The 19,823-nt window shown below is 39.5% G+C and overlaps 2 protein-coding genes across 6 annotated transcripts in view; both read right to left on the bottom strand.

The window, feature by feature from the left end:
- Nucleotides 1-3,955, bottom strand: part of nhej1 (nonhomologous end-joining factor 1) — a 44,492-nt gene extending 40,537 nt beyond the window's left edge. The window contains exon 1 of one of the 2 annotated variants that reach the window (XM_062042513.1): nt 3,856-3,955. The gene's annotated coding sequence lies outside the window, so the exon portion shown is untranslated. Of the gene's footprint in view, nt 1-3,648; nt 3,836-3,855 lie in introns of those variants that run through there. The other variant, XM_062042504.1, reaches the window with a different exon arrangement.
- Nucleotides 3,956-4,039: 84 nt separating this feature from the next.
- Nucleotides 4,040-19,823, bottom strand: part of LOC133646686 (receptor-type tyrosine-protein phosphatase-like N) — a 53,255-nt gene continuing 37,471 nt past the window's right edge. For 3 of the 4 annotated variants that reach the window (XM_062042356.1, XM_062042343.1, XM_062042335.1), the window contains 11 exons: nt 18,621-18,836; nt 18,230-18,505; nt 16,296-16,443; nt 16,158-16,231; nt 10,169-10,246; nt 9,971-10,090; nt 9,748-9,914; nt 9,439-9,492; nt 9,300-9,364; nt 9,156-9,229; nt 4,040-4,802 (listed from right to left, as the gene is read on the bottom strand). In XM_062042356.1, the coding sequence (XP_061898340.1) occupies nt 4,731-4,802; nt 9,156-9,229; nt 9,300-9,364; nt 9,439-9,492; nt 9,748-9,914; nt 9,971-10,090; nt 10,169-10,246; nt 16,158-16,231; nt 16,296-16,443; nt 18,230-18,505; nt 18,621-18,836 (1,344 nt within the window). In that variant the 3' untranslated portion in view covers nt 4,040-4,730. The remainder of the gene's footprint in view (nt 4,803-9,155; nt 9,230-9,299; nt 9,365-9,438; nt 9,493-9,747; nt 9,915-9,970; nt 10,091-10,168; nt 10,247-16,157; nt 16,232-16,295; nt 16,444-18,229; nt 18,506-18,620; nt 18,837-19,823) is intronic. The other variant, XM_062042350.1, reaches the window with a different exon arrangement.

A 19,823-nucleotide genomic window follows, 5' to 3' on the forward strand; every position in this document is an offset into this window, starting at 1 on the left:
GCTTCGTACACCTTTTCCACGGCCAGATTCAAGCACTTTTTAAGGACTTTCAAGATCAATTTTCCAGTTTTTCCAGTACCCTTCAAAAGGCGAAAACCAGTGTGAATCAATCCATAGCCTTGTTGTTTGAGGTCACCAAATGCTGTCTGTAGGAAAAAAACGGAAACTCTGCTAAAAGCTAAGCCTAACATTGAACCAGCAGTTAACTGAATGGGGCATAGAAAATGGAGCAGTGTGACTATTCAATGTCATTGGTGTTTGCAAACGTTGTTTACTTGTTTGTTTGTATCATCATCATTCCTTACAAGAAGTAACATGCATTATTATTGTTTACTTGTTTGTTTGTATCATAATTCATGCATGCATCATGTTCATTAAAACAACAACCTCCCGGCATGATGGACCGATGCACCACTGTCCTCTTGGGGGCGACACAGAGTCCTATATACGGCTCTGGCATGACAACAACCTAATGTAAGGGCTCGTGCAAAGCAGACAGATCAAGCGTGTGGCTTTCATTTTTAAGGAAACTTTATTTTTTGTTTGCCATTTTATAATTAGCCTATTGCAGGGGTCACCAACCTTTTTGAAAGCAAGAGCTACTTCTTGGGTAGTGATTAATGCGAAGGGCTACCAGTTTGATACACACTTAAATAAATTGCCAGAAATAGCCAATTTGCTCAATTTACCTTTAACTCTATGTTATTATTAATAATTAATGATATTTACACTTAATTGAACGGTTTAAAAGAGGAGAAAACACGAAAAAAATGACAATTCAATTTTGAAACATAGTTTATCTTCAATTTCGACTCTTTAAAATTCAAAATTCAACCGGAAAAAAAAGAGAAAAACTAGCTAATTCGAATCTTTTTGAAAAAATTAAAAAAACAATTTATGGAACATCATTAGTAATTTTTCCTGATTAAGATTAATTTTATAATTTTGATGACATGTTTTAAATAGGTTAAAATCCAATCTACACTTTGTTAGAATATATAACAAATTGGACCAAGCTATATTTCTAACAAAGACAAATCATTATTTCTTCTAGATTTTCCAGAACAAACATTTTAAAAGAAATTCAAAAGACTTTGAAATAAGATTTAAATTTGATTCTACAGATTTTCTACATTTGCCAGAATAATTTTTTTGAATTTTAATCATAATAAGTTTGAAGAAATATTTCAAAAATATTATTCGTCGAAAAAACAGAAGCTAAAATGAAGAATTAAATTAAAATGTATTTATTATTCTTTACAATAAAAAAAAAAAATGTTACTTGAACATTGATTTAAATTTTTAGGAAAGAAGAGGAAGGAATTTAAAAGGTAAAAAGGTATATGTGTTTAAAAATCCTAAAATCATTTTTAAGGTTGTATTTTTTCTCTAAAATTGTCTTTCTGAAAGTTATAAGAAGCAAAGTAAAAAAATTAATGAATTTATTTAAACAAGTGAAGACCAAGTCTTTAAAATATTTTCTTGGGTTTTCAAATTCTATTTGAGTTTTGTCTCTCTTAGAATTAAAAATGTCGGGCAAAGCGAGACCAGCTTGCTAGTAAATAAATACAATTTAAAAAATAGAGGCAGCTCACTGGTAAGTGCTGCTATTTGAGCTATTTTTAGAACAGGCCAAAGGGCTACTCATCTGGTACTAACGGGCTACCTGGTGCCCGCGGGCACCGCGTTGGTGACCCCTAGCCTATTGAGTCAGACCGCCGAGAAATATGACGAACATTTCCAAGCATTTAGAAACACTTCACCCAAAATTCCAGCATTTTTCAAACCTTGAAAACACATTAAAATCCAAGCATTTTCAAGGTTTTTAAGCACCCGTACGAACCCTGTAAATGGCTGGGGGAAACAAAACAAAAAGTGAAACCAATACATTTCTATGGGCTTGCCGGGCAGGATTTTAGAACAGTTTTCTAACCCTCCGCGTGGCAGACGTTTTCCCATTGGGCTTTGCTCCGTTAAAAACAAAGGAGTTCTAATCTTTTGTATTGTCGGTCCGTGTCCGGTCGGCGTTGGCCTTAACGTACCCCCTACGGGTACGCGTACCCCACTTTGGGGAACACTGCTCTATAATATTGTAAATTGTTAAGTCTTTAAAGATGGATATCTCTCAAGTCTGGCGCCCGTGTCAATTTGCGGCATTTCTTATGCATGCATTTGATTCAGCAGCTTGTGGGTACCTATAATAATTTGCAGTATTTTTATTTTGTATTTTTTGTATCATGCAGCGTTCAAGCACGTGTTCCATGACAATAGTTTCATGACAATAGTTGTGTGTGCATTTTTGGATTGGCGCGTTTGGACGTTACTGCGCGTTTGCGCTGACAATCTATCCATACACTTGGGTAAAACGGAATCCATCCTATTTGGGTCCCACATCAACCTTAAGAAAGTCAGTAACTTCACTATAAAAGTGGGTGACATTGTTATCACCAGGAAAGATGAGGTCACCTACCTAGGTTCCATTCTAGAGGCTAATCTTTCCTGTGATAAAATGGCAACCAAGGTAATCAAAAAGGTCAACCAACGAACGAGATTTCTCTACAGAATCTCCTCTCTGGTCATTCGATTACGCATGCACCTCCTGGTACCCTAGCACCTCCAAAACCCTCAAATCTAGACTCCAAACATCCCAGGACAAGCTAGTCAGGTTACTTCTAGACCTCCACCCCAGATCACACCTCACTCCTACCCACTTCTCCAAAGTGGGCTGGCTCAAGGTGGAGGACAGAGTTAAACAACTTGCACTGAGCCTAGTCTATAAAATCCGCTACACCTCCCTGATACCGAAGTACATGTCAAACTACTTCCAGAATGTAAATGACCGCCATAACCACAACACCAGGGGGCGCTCCACTAACCACGTTAAACCCAGATTCCGAACTAACAAAGGTCTTAACTCATTCTCTTTCTATGCCACATCAATGTGGAATGCGCTCCCAACAGGTGTAAAAGAAAGGGCATCTCTATCCTCCTTCAAAACTGCACTAAAAGAACACCTCCAGGCAACTTCAACCCTTGACTAACTAACACCCTCCCTTCCACATCCCACCTCCCCGGATTGTAAATAACCAAATGTATTTCTAATGTATATACTTGTTCTTATGCTATCTGAACTCACTATGTTCTCTGCTCGCTGTACATATCCTACCAAGTCAGTCCTACACTGTTTCAATGTCCATTTCTCAGATGATGCAATTGTTGATGACTGAAGTGTTGATATCAACCAAACCCTCCTCATCCCACCCCCCGATTGTAAATAATTCAATGTATATACTCTGATGATTAACTTGTGTGATGACTGTATTATGATGATAGTATATATTTGTACCATGAATTGCTTAACGTGGACACCGACTTAAACAAGTTGAAAAACGTATTCGGGTGTTACCATTTAGTGGTCAATTGTACGGAATATGTACTTCACTGTGCAATCTACTAATAAAAGTTTCAATCAAAAAAAACTGCGCGTTTGTCCCTGTCGGCCACCATACAGCAGGGACAGTCGTTTCCGGGTTTACACGATGAAACGCAGAAGTGTTCATAATCTGGTTTAAACACCTACCTAGTTTAAATACATCCCTGGTTTAAATACATACCTAGTTTAAATACATACCTAGTTTAAATACCTACTTGAACGTTTGAAGGAAAACGAGTCAACTATCAGGGAAATGTGGTGTGTTCCAACACAATTAGCTCGCTCAGCAAACACTCCTTTGTATCAGCACACATTAAAACCTCGATTCGGGTTCGAGTTTCAACTAAAAAATCAATTTAAGGAGTTTCGGTCTTGCAAATAAAAGGGAAATATTGCTTAGAATAATGAAAAAGTGTACTGACATTAGCATCCGGTCCGGCAGCGGCAGTTTGTTGACAAGCGAGGATTCCGACACCGACGGGAAACAAGACTGTGATTTGAAGGTTCCGCTTTCAATTAGCGTTTCCTTTCTCACGTTACAATATTCCAAATAATATATATTTTATCATCTGATGGCACAAACAAAGGCAAACAAACCGGTTGCAGTACTGAAACACGAAAATATTTATTTATAATTTCACAGTTACAAAATAGTTGTTTCTCATTGAATATTTCTTAATTTTTTTTTTTTTCATTTTAGAAGTTGCGTAAGATACATGACAATACCAGTGACATAAAATCATCTTAATGGCACACATAGGACATTTTTATTTTTTTGCAGATGTTAGTCATGTGAGGGAAGTTAACCGCCAGCAGGAGATCACCACCATCTTATCTTAACTTTACTGTATAGGATGAAGTAGAAGTCATTTTTCAAGCTTTGACTCAAACATACACTTCCTGAGACAAAAACACATGTATTTACCAGCACAATTAACGACAAACCACACGAGCACAAGCTGAAATGTATCTGCTGAAAGTTCCCAAAAGGAAACCGCCGCAGTATCTTCAGAATGGATTTGCACAGGTACAAGTGAAACTTCATTTTTCATTTATGTGCTACCAGATGAAAGTTAGGGGAAAGTTAGGGACGTAACTAATTGGGCATTCTACGATGAAAATGCATGTATGTAACAAGATAGTTACAGCAGCGGTTATCCCATAAAACAATTACATCAGTAATAGACGTCTGTGCAAATCCTTTCCAAATCTTAAATGTTTCGTTGTTATGACATCACTGTTCATTTTCAAGGCAAAAGGCAGTCCAGAGGTCATCAGGCATGAGGGTGGTCCAGCTTCACTGAGGCAGAGCTTTAATAATGGCGTTGACCTCCTCGGCAACAGCAGTCAGGGCAAATTCAAACTGGTCCTAAAACAGGAAAGTCATGGTTTGGTCACGGACTACATCACAAACACCCTCCAGGAATTGGGAATGTTCAAGCAATCCCAGTGAACTCGCAACTTTGTCTAATCCTTGCGATTGTCCTTCACACTTTCAATCATTTTAAGCAATCCAGTTGTTTCTTGTGTGGACAAACCAGGAAACAGTAACAGTAGCTCAACTTTTTATTGCTTCAACGCAGTGTTTTTCAACCTTTTTTGAGCCAAGGCGCATTTTTTTCATTGAAAAAATCTGGAGGCACACCACCAGCAGAAATCATTAAAAAACTAAACTGAGTTGACAGTAAAAAGTCGTCGTCGCGATTGTTGGATACGACTTTAAAGCATAACCAAGCATGCATCACTATAGCTCTTGTCTCAAAGTAGGTGTACTGTCACCACCTGTCACATCACACCCTGACTTATTTGGACTTTTTTTGCTGTTTTCCTGTGTGTAGTGTTTTACTTCTTGTCTTGCGCTCCTATTTTGGTGGCTTTTTCTCTTTTTTTTGGTATTTTCCTGTAGCAGTTTTCATGTCTTCCTTGAGCGATATTTCCCGCATCTACTTTGTTTTAGCAATCAAGACTATTTCAGTTGTTTTTATCCTTCTTTGTGGGGACATTGTTGATCGCCATGTCATGTTCGGATGTACTTTGTGGACGCCGTCTTTGCTCCACAGTAAGTCTTTGCTGTCGTCCAGCATTCTGTTTTTGTTTACTTTGCAGCCAGTTCAGTTTTAGTTTCGTTCTGCATAGCCTTCCCTAAGCTTCAATGCCTTTTCTTAGGGGCACTCACCTTTTGTTTATTTTTGGTTTAAGCATTAGACACCTTTTTACCTGCACTCTGCCTCCCGCTGTTTTCGACATCTACAAAGCAATTAGCTACCTGGTGCCACCTACTGATATGGAAGAGTATTACACGGTTACTCTGCCGAGCTCTAGACAGCACCGACACTCAACAACAACACATCATTTGCAGACTGTAATTACTGCTTTGCAAACAATATTTTTAACCCAAATAGGTGAAATGACATAATCTCCCACGGCACACCAGACTGTATCTCACGGCACAGTGGTTGAAAAACACTGCTTTACCGGAACAACATTCTACTCGCTCGGACCCCCTTCCGGTTCTCATCTACAGCCCTAAGCCTTCTGGGTCCTCACTTTCTTATTTACATGTGATCATAAACTCTTTTTGTCTCATTTACAAACAATAATACCAGCAAGTTCCCCAATGTTGACAAAGCAATGTTTGGAACATTTATCATCGACAAGCCTTTTTCGACTGTAAAACACAGAATTTAAATGTATTGAGGATAGGAGAAAGGTTCTTAAGATGGAGCTTTTTGTTGGAATGATCTGAGTCTGATTTCTTTAAAGATTTTTGTAAAACAAACAAAGGGTGTTGCATATGTCTGAGTGGATAAATGGGACCAGAAACTATTCCAGATAGGAAGGGTTATTAAAACAAACACACTTGAATACATCACAAAAGATAGTACTAAAGCAAATAGAACTAGATGTGTCAATCCCTTTGGTAAGTAGGAGCAATCTTGACGGTAGCAGTCGGTGTGGAGTGATGAAAGGGAGGGTAAGTATGTCATCGGGGTCATCGGGTGGGCACCCTGCTTCATCGACGTTTCGTTGATTCAAGCCCACGACGTCTCCAGAGGGCTCAACGGTGTACCTAGCGTCCCAGGTACACCCCCCTCCATGCCATACCCTCCATATCCTGTCGGACTCTGCATGGCAGGGACGTCCTTTTTCCCTGAGTCAGGCCTAAGCCTGACCGCATACCATTGGTCCCTCAGGTCAGCTGATCAGCTGATCCTGGAGGTACCCAAATCCAAGCGCAAGCTCAGGGGGGGATAGAGCCTTCTCTGTTGCGGGCCCCAAACTGTGGAACGATCTCCCACTCCATGTGAGACAGGCCCCGACTTTGGCTATTTTTAAGACCCTTCTTAAAACCCATTTTTATTTACTGGCTTTTAACCCAGCATGAGACTTTAAACTGTTTTTAACTTTTAACTGCTTTTTATCTAACAAATTGTTCTTAGGGTAATTTTGTAATTGCTTTTTTAATGTGTATTTTACTTCTGTTTTAAATTGTATTTTTTAGTCTGTCCTTTGCCTTTATTTCTTTGTGTAGTACAGCCCTTTGTTTTTCAACTGTGCTTGTTTTTAAAGGGCTTTATAAATAAAGTTGGTATGGTATTGTCTCTTATTTTAGTAATAATAAAGTTAGTAAAACATCAATATTTTTTCCAAACTATGCACAGTTGGGTGCAAGGAAGGCATATTTTTAAAGATGTATTACAATCATGTGCTTTTGGTGATCAGGGCTACTAAGGACACTTAAAGGCCTACTGAAAGCCACTACTAGCGACCACGCAGTCTGATAGTTTATTTATCAATGATGAAATCTTAACATTGCAACACATGCCAATACGGCCGGGTTAACTTATAAAGTGACATTTTAAATTTCCCGCCACACTTCCGCTTGAAAAACTCCTTTGGATATGATTTATGCGCGTGACGTCACAAAATCCACGGAAGTGGTTGGACCCCATCGGACCCGATAGAAAAGCCTCTTGTTTTCTTCGACAAAATCCCACAGTATTGTGGACATCTGTGTTGGTGAATCTTTTGCAATTTGTTTAATGAACAATGGAGGCTGCAAAGAAGAACGTTGTAGGTGGGATCGATCGGTGTATTAGCGGCTAAGTACAATACTTACAGCAACACAACAAGGACTACTTACCCTGATAGCAGACGCCTAGCCGATGCTTGCCGCCAAACCCACGGATGAAGTCCTTCGTCGCGCCGTTGATCGCTGGAACGCAGGTGAGCACGGCTGTTGATGGGAAGATGAGGGCTGGCTGGCGTAGGTGGAGCGCTAATGTTTGATCATAGTTCTGTGAGGTCCGGTTGCTAAGTTGCTAAATTAGCCTTAGCGTCGTTAGCAACAGCATTTTTAAGCCTTACCAGGCTGAGAATTTTTAACCGTGTAGTTACATGTACATGGTTTAATAGTATTGTTGATCTTCTGTCTATCCTTCCAGTCAGGGGTTTATTTCTTTTGTTTCTATCTTCATTTGAGAACGATGCTAGCACGTTAGCTCAGTAGCTAAGTGTGTCACCGATGTATTGTCTTGGAGATAAAAGGCACTGAATGTCCATTTCGCGTGCTCGACTCTCATTTTCAAGAGGATATAGTATCCGAGGTGGTTTAAAATACAAATCCGTGATCTACAATAGAAAAAGGAGAGTGTGGAATCCAATGAGCCAGCTTGTACCTAAGTTACGGTCAGAGCGGAAAAAGATGCGTCCATCGCTGCCTCTCAAGTCCTTCACTGTAACGTTCCTCATCTACGAATCTTTCATCCTGGCTCAAATTAATGGGGTAATCATCACTTTCTCGGTCCGAATCTCTCTCGCTCCATTGTAAACAACGGGGAATTGTGAGGAATACTAGCTCCTGTGACGTCACGCTACTTCCGGTACAGGCGAGGCTTTTTTTTAATCAGCGAGCAAAAGTTGCGAACTTTATCGTCGATTTTCTCTACTAAATCCTTTCAGCAAAAATATGGCAATATCGCGAAATGATCAAGTATGACACATAGAATGGATCTGCTATTCCCGTTTAAATTTTAAAAAATCATTTCAGTAGGCCTTTGTCATGTCTGTTCATGTTTTTGTTTTGGCCATGTGTTTGTTTTTTGGACTCTTTTTAGTTCCTGGTTGCACTTCCTTGTTTGGTTTGGTTTCCATGGTCACCCATTAGTTTTCACCTGTCTTGTCACGCACCCGTTTCACGTTTCGAGTCACGCACCTGTTTTCACTGATCACGTCACTATTTAAATGTGTCTGTTTGTGTTGTTCGTCCTGGCGTCCTCACACATTCACACTCTGATGATCCATGCTGCTCTTTTTCATGTTTTTCTCATGCCAAGTAAGTTTTGTTTTTTAAGACCACAGTTAGTGTTGTTGTTTCTTTGTTCATAGTTTTTGTGCCCACGTGCATGTCTTTTGTTTCTTAGTCAAGTTTGTACTTCCGCCTTTGTGCGCGCCATTTGTTTGCTTCCTTTTTTGTAGTTTATTAGTGTTAAAAAATAAATCATGTATTTAAATTCACGCCTTGCCCGCGCCAATTTTCCTTTGCCTTCCGGAGAAGCAGACCCCAAGAATCAAGTCATGACAGCCTTTAAAACATTGATAACACCTTCATAAAGACACAAGCTGAAGCAATGTTTAAAAAAAAACAAAACCTACCTCGATTTTAGGCTGGTGGAATCACCAAAAAGCCTGACAAATCCTGCAAACTATACCGTATGTTTACCTTGGTGCGAACCATTCCAGGCCTCTGGTCACGAACGTGCTCCAGCGTGGCAGCGATGTCGATTTCTTTCACACCTGCACCGGCAGAAAACACCAGCCGTGACTTTGTGGATGGGGAAAAAACTTTTCAAACATGAACGCCCACCTTTGGCCATACGATTCAGAACCATGTCAATCAGGACGTACGTCCCGGTCCGGCCTGTTCCGTTACTATGGAGACAAGGAGCGAACAGACTTTTATGTAGGCCTCCCGCTGTGAGGATCCTGAACTTGTCATGGCAAACCTGCAGTGGACGATGATGGGGCAGGAGCGTCCTCGGTAGCACTTGTTCACCTTCCTGAGGACAGACAAGTGGGACAGTGCGTGAAAGCAGGCCACGTCACAAGGACACAACAACGGTTGTTTGCAGTGGTGCGGCTCTTGCTGCAGCCACATCAGTCCATGATCATTTTTGTGACTATGCAACTGGAGCCAGACTACTAGCTGCAGACCACAAGAATGACACAGACAGACATGTTCAACATGAAAGCAGTGCACAGGAGGCTTCTTTTCATTCCACCCTCATTCAATTTCGCTCTCAATCGAGTTGTACCTGCGGAAGTCCAGTAGGGGGCGCGTGGACGTGGGTATGCCGTGAGCCGGCCAGCTCAGGAAGTGGAACTGAGTGAGGGTCCGTGTCTCTTGCGTCTGAACGTTCTTCAGGTAAAAGCTTCTCACCAGGAAGTCCTTGCACCAGATGTGCTCGGACACCAGGTTCACCTGCAGATAAAGATGTCGTCAAGCCGCGAGGTACGACATGCAGCTTTGGAACTCGCCTCGTAGATGTGGTAGAGGGAGGAGCCTTCGTCGGGCCAGTAGCGGTCGCATTGTTTTTCTCCTTCCTCCACCAGAGCCGTCATCATGACGATGACCGTGCAGCCGCTCTCCCACACCATCTGCACAACAAGGCATGGTACGTTGGAGCAGCATTCAGCCACCGCTGACGAGGACTACAGAACGTGTCTGCCACCGACCTGCCAGAAGTCAGAGATGGTATGTGACAGGGGGCCCTGGGTGGCGATGTAGGCCGGCATGCGAGGGTCGTGCTCGATCTAGGTTGAGTGGAGAAGAGGATGGGCTGAATACAAACTGCTCACAACTAGGGTTGCAAAGGGGTGGGAAGTTTCCGGTTAATTTCCAGAAATTTACCACGGGAAGTTAAGCTCGGGAAGTTTGGAAATATTGACAATTTTTTTATTATTCAAAGTTGGACACCGTCCATGGGAATGATTATTATTATTATTAGCCTTTATTTAACCAGGTAAAATCCCATTGAGATCAAAGATCTCTTTTCCAAGGGAGACCTGGCCAAGAGGGCAGCAGCAAGGTTACATTAAAAACAGTAAACAAATACATAAAACATCACATTCACGACATTAAAACTTGCTGACATAACACATGTGCATACAGACAAGGTAGACTGCAGTCCTTTCACAGAAGCTTTAAACTCATTCAACGTAACAAGGCTTTGAAGTTGAATATTGGATTGTAGGTTATTCCAAGCCTTCGCTGCTGAAAACCTAAATGCTTTCTTGCCCAGTTCAGTTCTTACTTTGGGGGCGACAAATTGCAGAACATTCATTGAACGAAGATTGTGACTTCCTTGTTTCTTTGTTAAAAGACAAGACAGATAAGATGGAGTGATACCCAGAATGGTTTTGTAGATGAAAACATACCAATGATTGAGGCGTCGAGCACATAAAGATGTCCAGTTAACCATTGAGTATAATACGCAATGGTGAGTAAGTTGGTGATAAATCTCAGTGCACCGTGGTACACACTATCCAGCTTGTGGAGACAACCAGCAGTAGCATTCATGTACAACACATCTCCATAGTCAATAACAGGTAAGAAGGTTGTTTCCACCAATTTCTGTTTCACAGTAAAAGAAAAGCAAGACTTGTTTCTATAATAAAATCCCAGTAAAAGTTTCAGTTTTTTTACAACATACTGAATGTGCTCCTTAAAACTCAAGTGGTCATCAATTAAAAATCCTAAATATTTAAAAGCACATACTAACATAATTTGTTGCCCATTTCTTGTTAAAATGTTCTCACACAGTGCTGATCTTACAGTTTTTGATGTGGTAGAGAACATACACTTTGTTTTCTCTGCATTTAAAACCAGTTGAAGATAGCAAAGTTGTTCTTGGAATGAATGTGAATATATGGGAATGAATGAGGAATGACAACAATGATATATTATTGGGCACTTGTCTATATGCTGCTGCATCTTTGTGGCATACCTGACGTAGCTCTTTGCACAGTATTTGCACATGTACACCGCCTTTCCACCTACATTGGTTGGGGTGAAATGTCTCCACACATCAGATCAAATATATTTACCCCAGTAATATCATCAGAACTTGCCTGACTGGATGAAGTCCTTGGGCTCAAATACTAGTGTGGCCTCAATAGCCCTGCTGTAGTGTGTAGCATGCTGGGAATCATCTGTGCATGTGATGGAGGAATGCACTGCACATGTGATGGAGGAATGCACAGTGCAGGGTTAAAATTCTACTGAATTTGCATTAAATCAGGTTGTTGACCTACTCAGTGGCCTAGTTGTTAGAGCAGTGGTTCTTAACCTTGTTGGAGGTACCGAACCCCACCAGTTTCATATGCGCATTCACCCAACCCTTCTTTAGTCAAATTCAAGACAAAGTTATACGTTTTTGGTAACACTTTAGTATGGGGAACATATTCTAAGTAACAAAGACTTAATTTAGAGTTATTTGGACACTAGGGGAACGTATTCTAAGTAACAAAGACTTTATTTAGAGTTATTTGGTTAGGGTTAGGGTTAGGGTTATAATAAGGCCATGCTGAATAAGACATTAATAAGTACTTAATAATGACTAGTTAAGAGCCAATATGTTACTATTTTGCATGTTAATAAGCAACTAATTAATGGTGAATATGTTCCCCATACTAAAGTGTTACCATGTTTTTTTACTGGTGCACAAAATGAAGCGTGCATGAACATCACCTTGTTCAAACAACAAAACCAACACAGTGCATAAACTCACAACAAATGACACACCTGCAAATCAGTCTTACTTCTGCTGTTGTCGTATCCGTAATACGCCGATAGGGAGAAGTTTTTATTTACACGATGAGTCGGGTGTGCCTTGACCTCCGCCGAACCCCTGAGGCCGACTCACCGAACCCCTAGGGTTCCATGGAACCCAGGTTAAGAACCAATGTGTTAGAGCAGGGGTGTCCAAACTTTTTCCACTGAGGGCCATTTTGATATTTTTCATTTTCAAACCATAACAAAATATATGGATTTTTTTTATTTATTTTACCTTTAGGGGTCCCAGGGACCATAAAGGGTCTCAGTCATTAAAATGTTAAAAATAAGTCAGATTATTATTATTTTTTTATTATTTAACGCTTACAGTAAATCTCTATATCAACTTAAAGTTGATATAAAGTAATACAAATTTAAAAAAAAATGTTTTATGGCTTTTCTGACAAAAACAACTTAGTTTTTTTATAGTAAAACTGAAATATGCAGTATTTAGTAATTAGAGCCCTAAAAGATCAATAATGCAGGACACCATTGAGTTTAATTATTTCATATTTTTGAGTAATCACAGTGAAAAGATAAATAAAAAATCACTAAATGTATTAGGGATCCAAAAGGTGCCCCCACTCATAAAGTGATACATTTTTATTAGGTTTTTCTTTTACTTTCAACACTTAAGTTACGAGCTCAACTTCAGATATATCTGTCCATTTTATGCTGGAACTATTATTTTGTTTGTTTTATGCGCTTTTGTCAAAGAAAACTTTGATGTTTTTACATGGCTACTACACAATATATGCAATATTGACCACATAAAACATTTTAAAGTGAAATATTTGAAGTAATTGGAGCCCTGAAAATAATTCATTATAACATAGATTTTTTGTCATTATTATTATTTTTTGAGCAATGGCAAAAAAAGAAAAATTAAAGCTGCAAGCAGCGTTGGTCGGGTCCGCATTTTGGCAGGTGCTAGTCCTAGGTGTCCCAATACTTTTGTCCAGTGGTAGTCCTGAGTGAGACCTACATAGAGGTTTTTGTTTCGTGTCTCTATGATATTCGTACTGGGAGTTAGAGGAAGTTGTGTCTGTGTCTTTGCCCTAGGTGCTGCGGCACAGTGGTTGTTTTCTTTGAAGGCGCGTAAAATCACAGCAGCGAAGCAACTTTAGTGCTGCGGGTCTTTGAAGGCTCGTAAAATCAAAACGGTAGCACGAATCACAACGCCGTCATCAATTTTTAATCAGAAGGGTTCAATCTCTCTCCTGTAGCAGTTTGAAGCCGAAACGACAAACGCGCTCTGAGGAGATAACGTTTGATGTTTGGTGACCGGTTGTAACAAAAGTTTAGTTTTGAAGGAGGAATAGCAAACTTCCTGTTGATTTTGGCTGAAGGATGTCAATCTATGAAATGTAGGTCTAGGCAAGACCTACATAGAGGTATTTGTTTCATGTCTCTAAGACGTTCCTACCGGAAGTTACAAGCAGTTTTGTCTCTGTTTTATTCAAAAATTATGTAGAGCGCAATTTTGAGTTTTGGGGTTCGGTTTTTTTTTAGATCGCAATTTCCACCAGTCCCGATGTGTGTGAGAAGTTTGGTGAGTTTTTAAGTATTTTAAGGGGGTCAAATTACAGGTCAAAAAGCAAAAATGAGTGTTTTTAGTCATTTTTAGTCTTGAACTGGGAATTGCCAACTTCCTGTTAATTTTTGCCCGAAGAAATAAATCAATGAAAAGTAGGTCTAAGTAAGACCTACATAGTGCTTTTTGTTTCATGTTTCTATGACATTCGTACTGGGAGTTAGAGGCAGTTTTCTTCCTAGGGGGCGCTAGAGAGCAATTGTGATTTTTGGGGTTTGTTTTTTTTTTTTACCAGAGTTTTGTTCGCGTTTTTTTATGTGTGCGAAAAATTTGGTGAGTTTTGAAGCATGTTAAGGGGGGCAAAGTAGTCCGCAAAGCTGCGGAAGAATAATAATAAAGAATAATAAAACCTTACAATTTCAATAGGTTCCTTTCGTCCCATTGGAAAAGGACTCCCTTTGGGATTCCTTTGACAATGGTCCTGTGCGGACCCTAATAAAGAAAGACAAAAGAAAAAAAAACAGCCTGCATGGCAGATTTTGTGTCAACATTGCAACTTTTTCTCCTTAGATTTCACCTCATTCCACTTTTTTTAATGTTCTTTTTTATTTTTACAATAGTATTTCCAGAATGTGCGGCGGGCCGGTAAACAATTAGCTGCGGGCCGCAAATGGCCCCCGGGCCGCACTTTGGACACCCCTGGGTTGGAGTGTCCGCCCTGAGATGGGTAGGTTGTGAGTTCAAACCCCGGCCGAGTCATACCAAAGACTGTAAGAATGGGAGCCATTACCTCCCTGCTTGGCACTCAGCATCAAGGCTTGGAATTGGGGGTTAAATCAGCAAAAATTATTCCCGGGCGCAGCCACCGCTGCTGCTCACTGCTCCCCTCACCTCCCAGGGGGTGAACAAGGGGATGGGTCAAATGCAGAGAATAATTTCACCACACCTAGTGTGTGTGTTTGACTATCATTGGTACTTTAACTTTAAATAAGGTTGGAGACCACTGATTCAGAGTATCAAAAATGCGAAGTCTCTCCATATATCCAATACTCTTATTAATAATTATAGGATTTTATTTTTAGAATAAACCAAGGGCCTACAAAATAAGCTGCGGGTTAAAAATAGCCCCCATGCCGCACTTTGGACCAGGGGTCACCAACCTTTTTGAAAGCAAGAGCTACTTCTTGGGTAGTGATTAATGCGAAGGGCTACCAGTTTGATACACACTTAAATAAATTGCCAGAAATAGCCAATTTGCTCAATTTACCTTTAACTCTATGTTATTATTAATAATTAATGATATTTACACTTAATTGAACGGTTTAAAAGAGGAGAAAACACAAAAAAAATGACAATTAAATTTTGAAACATAGTTTATCTTCAATTTCGACTCTTTAAAATTCAAAATTCAACTGAAAAAAAGGAGACAAAAACTAGCTAATTCAAATCTTTTTGAAAAAATTAAAAAAAGAATTTATGGAACATCATTAGTAATTTTTCCTGATTAAGATTAATTTTAGAATTTTGATGACATGTTTTAAATAGGTTAAAATCCAATCTACACTTTGTTAGAATATATAACAAATTGGACCAAGCTATATTTCTAACAAAGACAAATCATTATTTCTTCTAGATTTTCCAGAACAAAAATTTTAAAAGAAATTCAAAAGACTTTGAAATAAGATTTAAATTTGATTCTACAGATTTTCTAGATTTGCCAGAATATTTTTTTTAAATTTTGATCATAATAAGTTTGAAGAAATATTTCACAAATATTCTTCGTCGAAAAAAAAGAAGCTAAAATGAAGAATTAAATTAAAATGTATTTATTATTCTTTACAATAAAAAAAATAAATTTACTTGAACATTGATTTAAATTGTCAGGAAAGAAGAGGAAGGAAATTAAAAGGTAAAAAGGTATATGTGTTTAAAAATCCTAAAATCATTTTTAAGGTTGTATTTTTTCTGTAAAATTGTCTTTCTGAAAGTTATAAGAAGCAAAGTAAAAAAATTAATGAATTTATTTAAACAAGTGAAGACCATGTCTTTAAAATATTTTCTTGGATTTTCAAATTCTATTTGAGTTTTGTCTCTCTTAGAATTAAAAATGTCGGGCAAAGCGAGACCAGCTTGCTAGTAAATAAATACAATTTAAAAAAATAGAGGCAGCTCACTGGTAAGTGCTGCTATTTGAGCTATTTTTAGAACAGGCCAGCGGGCTACTCATCTGGTCCTTACGGGCTACCTGGTGCCCGCGGGGACCGCGTTGGTGACCCCTGCTTTGGACACATTTTAAGTCAAAGGTTTAGGAATACTAAATAAATAGACATTACAGCAGTTAAGTAGGAGGGGCTTACTATAGTGCTGGCGTTGATGTAGTCAGACCGAGAAGGGTTGATTTCCGCTTTGAGCTTCACCCTGGCATGATCATCTTGAAGAAGAAAAGGTATGAAACATTCACCATGTCACCGTTCGAACCAGCCCGAGTCACTCACAGGGCAGCGAGTCTTGAAAGCGGTTCTTCTTGACGTTGGGGTCAGTCTGAGCCACGGTCACGCTGCTGGGCTCCGCCTGGTAGGAACACAGAGCTTCCCATTCCTTGAAGAGACGATCTTTGTTCCTCAGGTGGTCCTCCATGTAGGCCTTTTTTTAAAACAAAATGTTTTACCTTCCGAATAAGGGAGTCGTTACTGTTAAAGGCCTACTGGAACCGACCACGCAGTCTGATAGTTTATATATCAATGATGAAATCTTAACATTGCAACACATGCCAATACGGCCGGGTTAACTTATAAAGTGACATTTTAAAGTTCCCGCCACACTTCCGGTTGAAAAGGTCTATGTATGATGACGTATGCGTGTGATGTCAATGGTTGAAACGGAAGTATTCGGACACCATTGTATCCAATACAAAAAGCTCTGTTTTCATCGCAAAATTCCACAGTATTCTGGACATCTGTGTTGGTGAATCTTTTGCAATTTGTTTAATGAACAATGGAGACTGCAAAGAAGAAAGTTGTAGGTGGGATCGGTGTATTAGCGGCTGGCTGCAGCAACACAACCAGGAGGACTTTGACTTGGATAGCAGACACGCTATCCGACGCTGGCCGCCGCTAGCCGCCGACCGCATCGATGATCGGGTGAAGTCCTTCGTCGCTCCGTCGATCGCTGGAACGCAGGTGAGCACGGGTGTTGATGAGCAGATGAGGGCTGCCTGGCGTAGGTGGATAGCTAATGTTTTTAGCATAGCTCTGTGAGGTCCCGTTGCTAAGTTAGCTTCAATGGCATCGTTAGCAACAGCATTGTTAAGCTTCGCCAGGCTGGAAAGCATTAATCGTGTATTTACATGTCCATGGTTTAATAGTATTGTTGATCTTCTGTCTATCCTTCCAGTCAGGGGTTTATTTCTTTTGTTTCTATCTGCAGTTAAGCCCGATGCTATCACGTTAGCTCCGAAGCTAAAGTGCTTCGCCGATGTATTGTCGTGGAGATAAGTCACTGTGAATGTCCATTTCGCGTTCTCGACTCTTTCTTTCTTTCTTTTAGTTTATTTGGAACATGAACACATTTACATCATAATACATCACACAATTTCATGTCATTTCATTTACATCATGCCCGAAAAGGAGTAGGAAGAAGCTAAGCTTATTTAATCCTACCCCTTTCCCACTTCAAAGCATTTACAATTATATAAAATCATTTACTGACCTTTTTATATAATAAAATAACATCTATGAATTAGTATATACAACAGTTTGTAATATGTAATTCATTAATTCAGTCATTATTAACATACTGAGTGAATTAATTCAGTCATTATTAACATACTGAGTGAATTAATTCAGTCATTATTAACATACTGAGTGAATTAATTAATTACATATTACAAACTGTTGTATATACGACTCTCATTTTCAAGAGGATATAGTATCCCAGGTGGTTTAAAATACAAATCCGTGATCCACAATAGAAAAAGGAGAGAGTGTGGAATCCAATGAGCCAGCTTGTACCTAAGTTACGGTCAGAGTGAAAAAAGATGCATCCTGCACTGCACTCTAGTCCTTCACTCTCACATTCCTCATCCACGAATCTTTCATCCTGGCTCAAATTAATGGGGTAATCGTCGCTTTCTCGGTCCGAATCTCTCTCGCTGCTGCTGTAAACAATGAGGAAATGTGAGGAGTCCTTCAACCTGTGACGTCACGCTACTTCCGCTACAGGCAAGGCTTTTTTTTTATCAGCGACCAAAAGTTGCAAACTTTATCGTCGATGTTCTCTACTAAACCCTTTCAGCAAAAATATGGCAATATCGCGAAATGATCAAGTATGACACATAGAATGGATCTGCTATCCCCGTTTAAATTTAAAAAATTCATTCCAGTAGGCCTTTAAGCTGATTATTGGACACGACATTGAAAAGGACACTGACCAAAATCATGTGACCGGTGGAGATGTCCATGTTGGCCTGCGCCGGTTCCTCGCACCATGACGGCGTGCTGCTGTGGGAGCTCGGACTGGGCTGAGCTCCGTCGCTGAACTGGGAAGACACGCTACTCACTCTTGAGTCGATGCCCCCCACCGCTCCTGCGCCTCGCCCTGCGCCGCCGGATGCTCCTCCTCCGCTCGCCCCTCCCACAGCACCCAGGGCGGCAGCTTCCAGGCGCCCAAAAGCACCTTTGGAGGCCATATGCTGGCGACACAGGTCCTGGTGAGCCAGGTAAGCAGGTCTTTTGGAGTTAACCTTTTACTTTGAACCCCTGATTTCAAGGTCTGCTCCCTCACCTGATTGGCTTGAGTACTTAAATGTGTTGCTACCTCACCTGGTACTCCTGGTGGTTGAAGCTGCCTGCCTCCGTGCCCAGGCCCAGCTTCCTTGTGGCCAGCCTGTGGGCGTGGCTACGCAAGCAAGTGATGCTCAGGGCTGCAAGCAGGACGCCGCCAATGCAGGCGGAAGCTACCAGGGTAGCAAAAAGCCAGCGAGAGCCGGGTTGGACAGGAGTAGCCAGGAGGGACGCCTGACCTTCACTCCTCAGAGGCTGATGACGAAAAATGCACCAAGTAAGTTTGGTAAAAGACTATTTATAGAGGACAGGTCAGAAGTTTGGACACACCTTCTCATTCCATCTTTATGTTCATGACTATTTACATTGTAGATTGTCACATCAAAACCATAAATGAACACATGTGGAGTTATGTACTTAACACAAAAAGGTGAAATAACTGAAAACATGTTTTATATTCTAGTTCAGGGGTCACCAACCTTTTTGAAAGCAAGAGCTACTTCTTGGGTAGTGATTAATGCGAAGGGCTACCAGTTTGATACACACTTCAATAAATTGCCAGAAATATTTAACTCTATGTTATTATTAATAATTAATGATATTTACACTTAATTGAACGGTTTAAAAGAGGAGAAAACACGAAAAAAATGACAATTAAATTTTGAAACATAGTCTATCTTCAATTTCGACTCTTTAAAATTCAAAATTCAACCGAAAAAAAGGAAGAGAAAACTAGCTAATTCGAATCTTTTTGAAAAAATAAAAAAAATAATTTATGGAACATCATTAGTAATTTTTCCTGATTAAGATTAATTTTAGAATGTTGATGAAATGTTTTAAATAGGTTAAAATCCAATCTACACTTTGTTAGAATATATAACAAATTGGACCAAGCTATATTTCTAACAAAGACAAATCATTATTTCTTCTAGATTTTCCAGAACAAAAATTTTAAAAGAAATTCAAAAGACTTTGAAATAAGATTTAAATTTGATTCTACAGATTTTCTAGATTTGCCAGAAAATTTTTTTTGAATTTGAATCATAATAAGTTTGAAGAAATATTTCACAAATATTCTTTGTCGAAAAAACAGAAGCTAAAATGAAGAATTAAATTCAAATGTATTTATTATTCTTTACAATAAAAAAAATAAATTTACTTGAACATTGATTTAAATTGTCAGGAAAGAAGAGGAAGGAATTTAAAAGGTAAAAAGGTATATGTGTTTAAAAATCCTAAAAT

This window comes from Entelurus aequoreus, linkage group LG01, assembly GCF_033978785.1.
Source record: "Entelurus aequoreus isolate RoL-2023_Sb linkage group LG01, RoL_Eaeq_v1.1, whole genome shotgun sequence".
NCBI lineage: Eukaryota > Metazoa > Chordata > Actinopteri > Syngnathiformes > Syngnathidae > Entelurus > Entelurus aequoreus.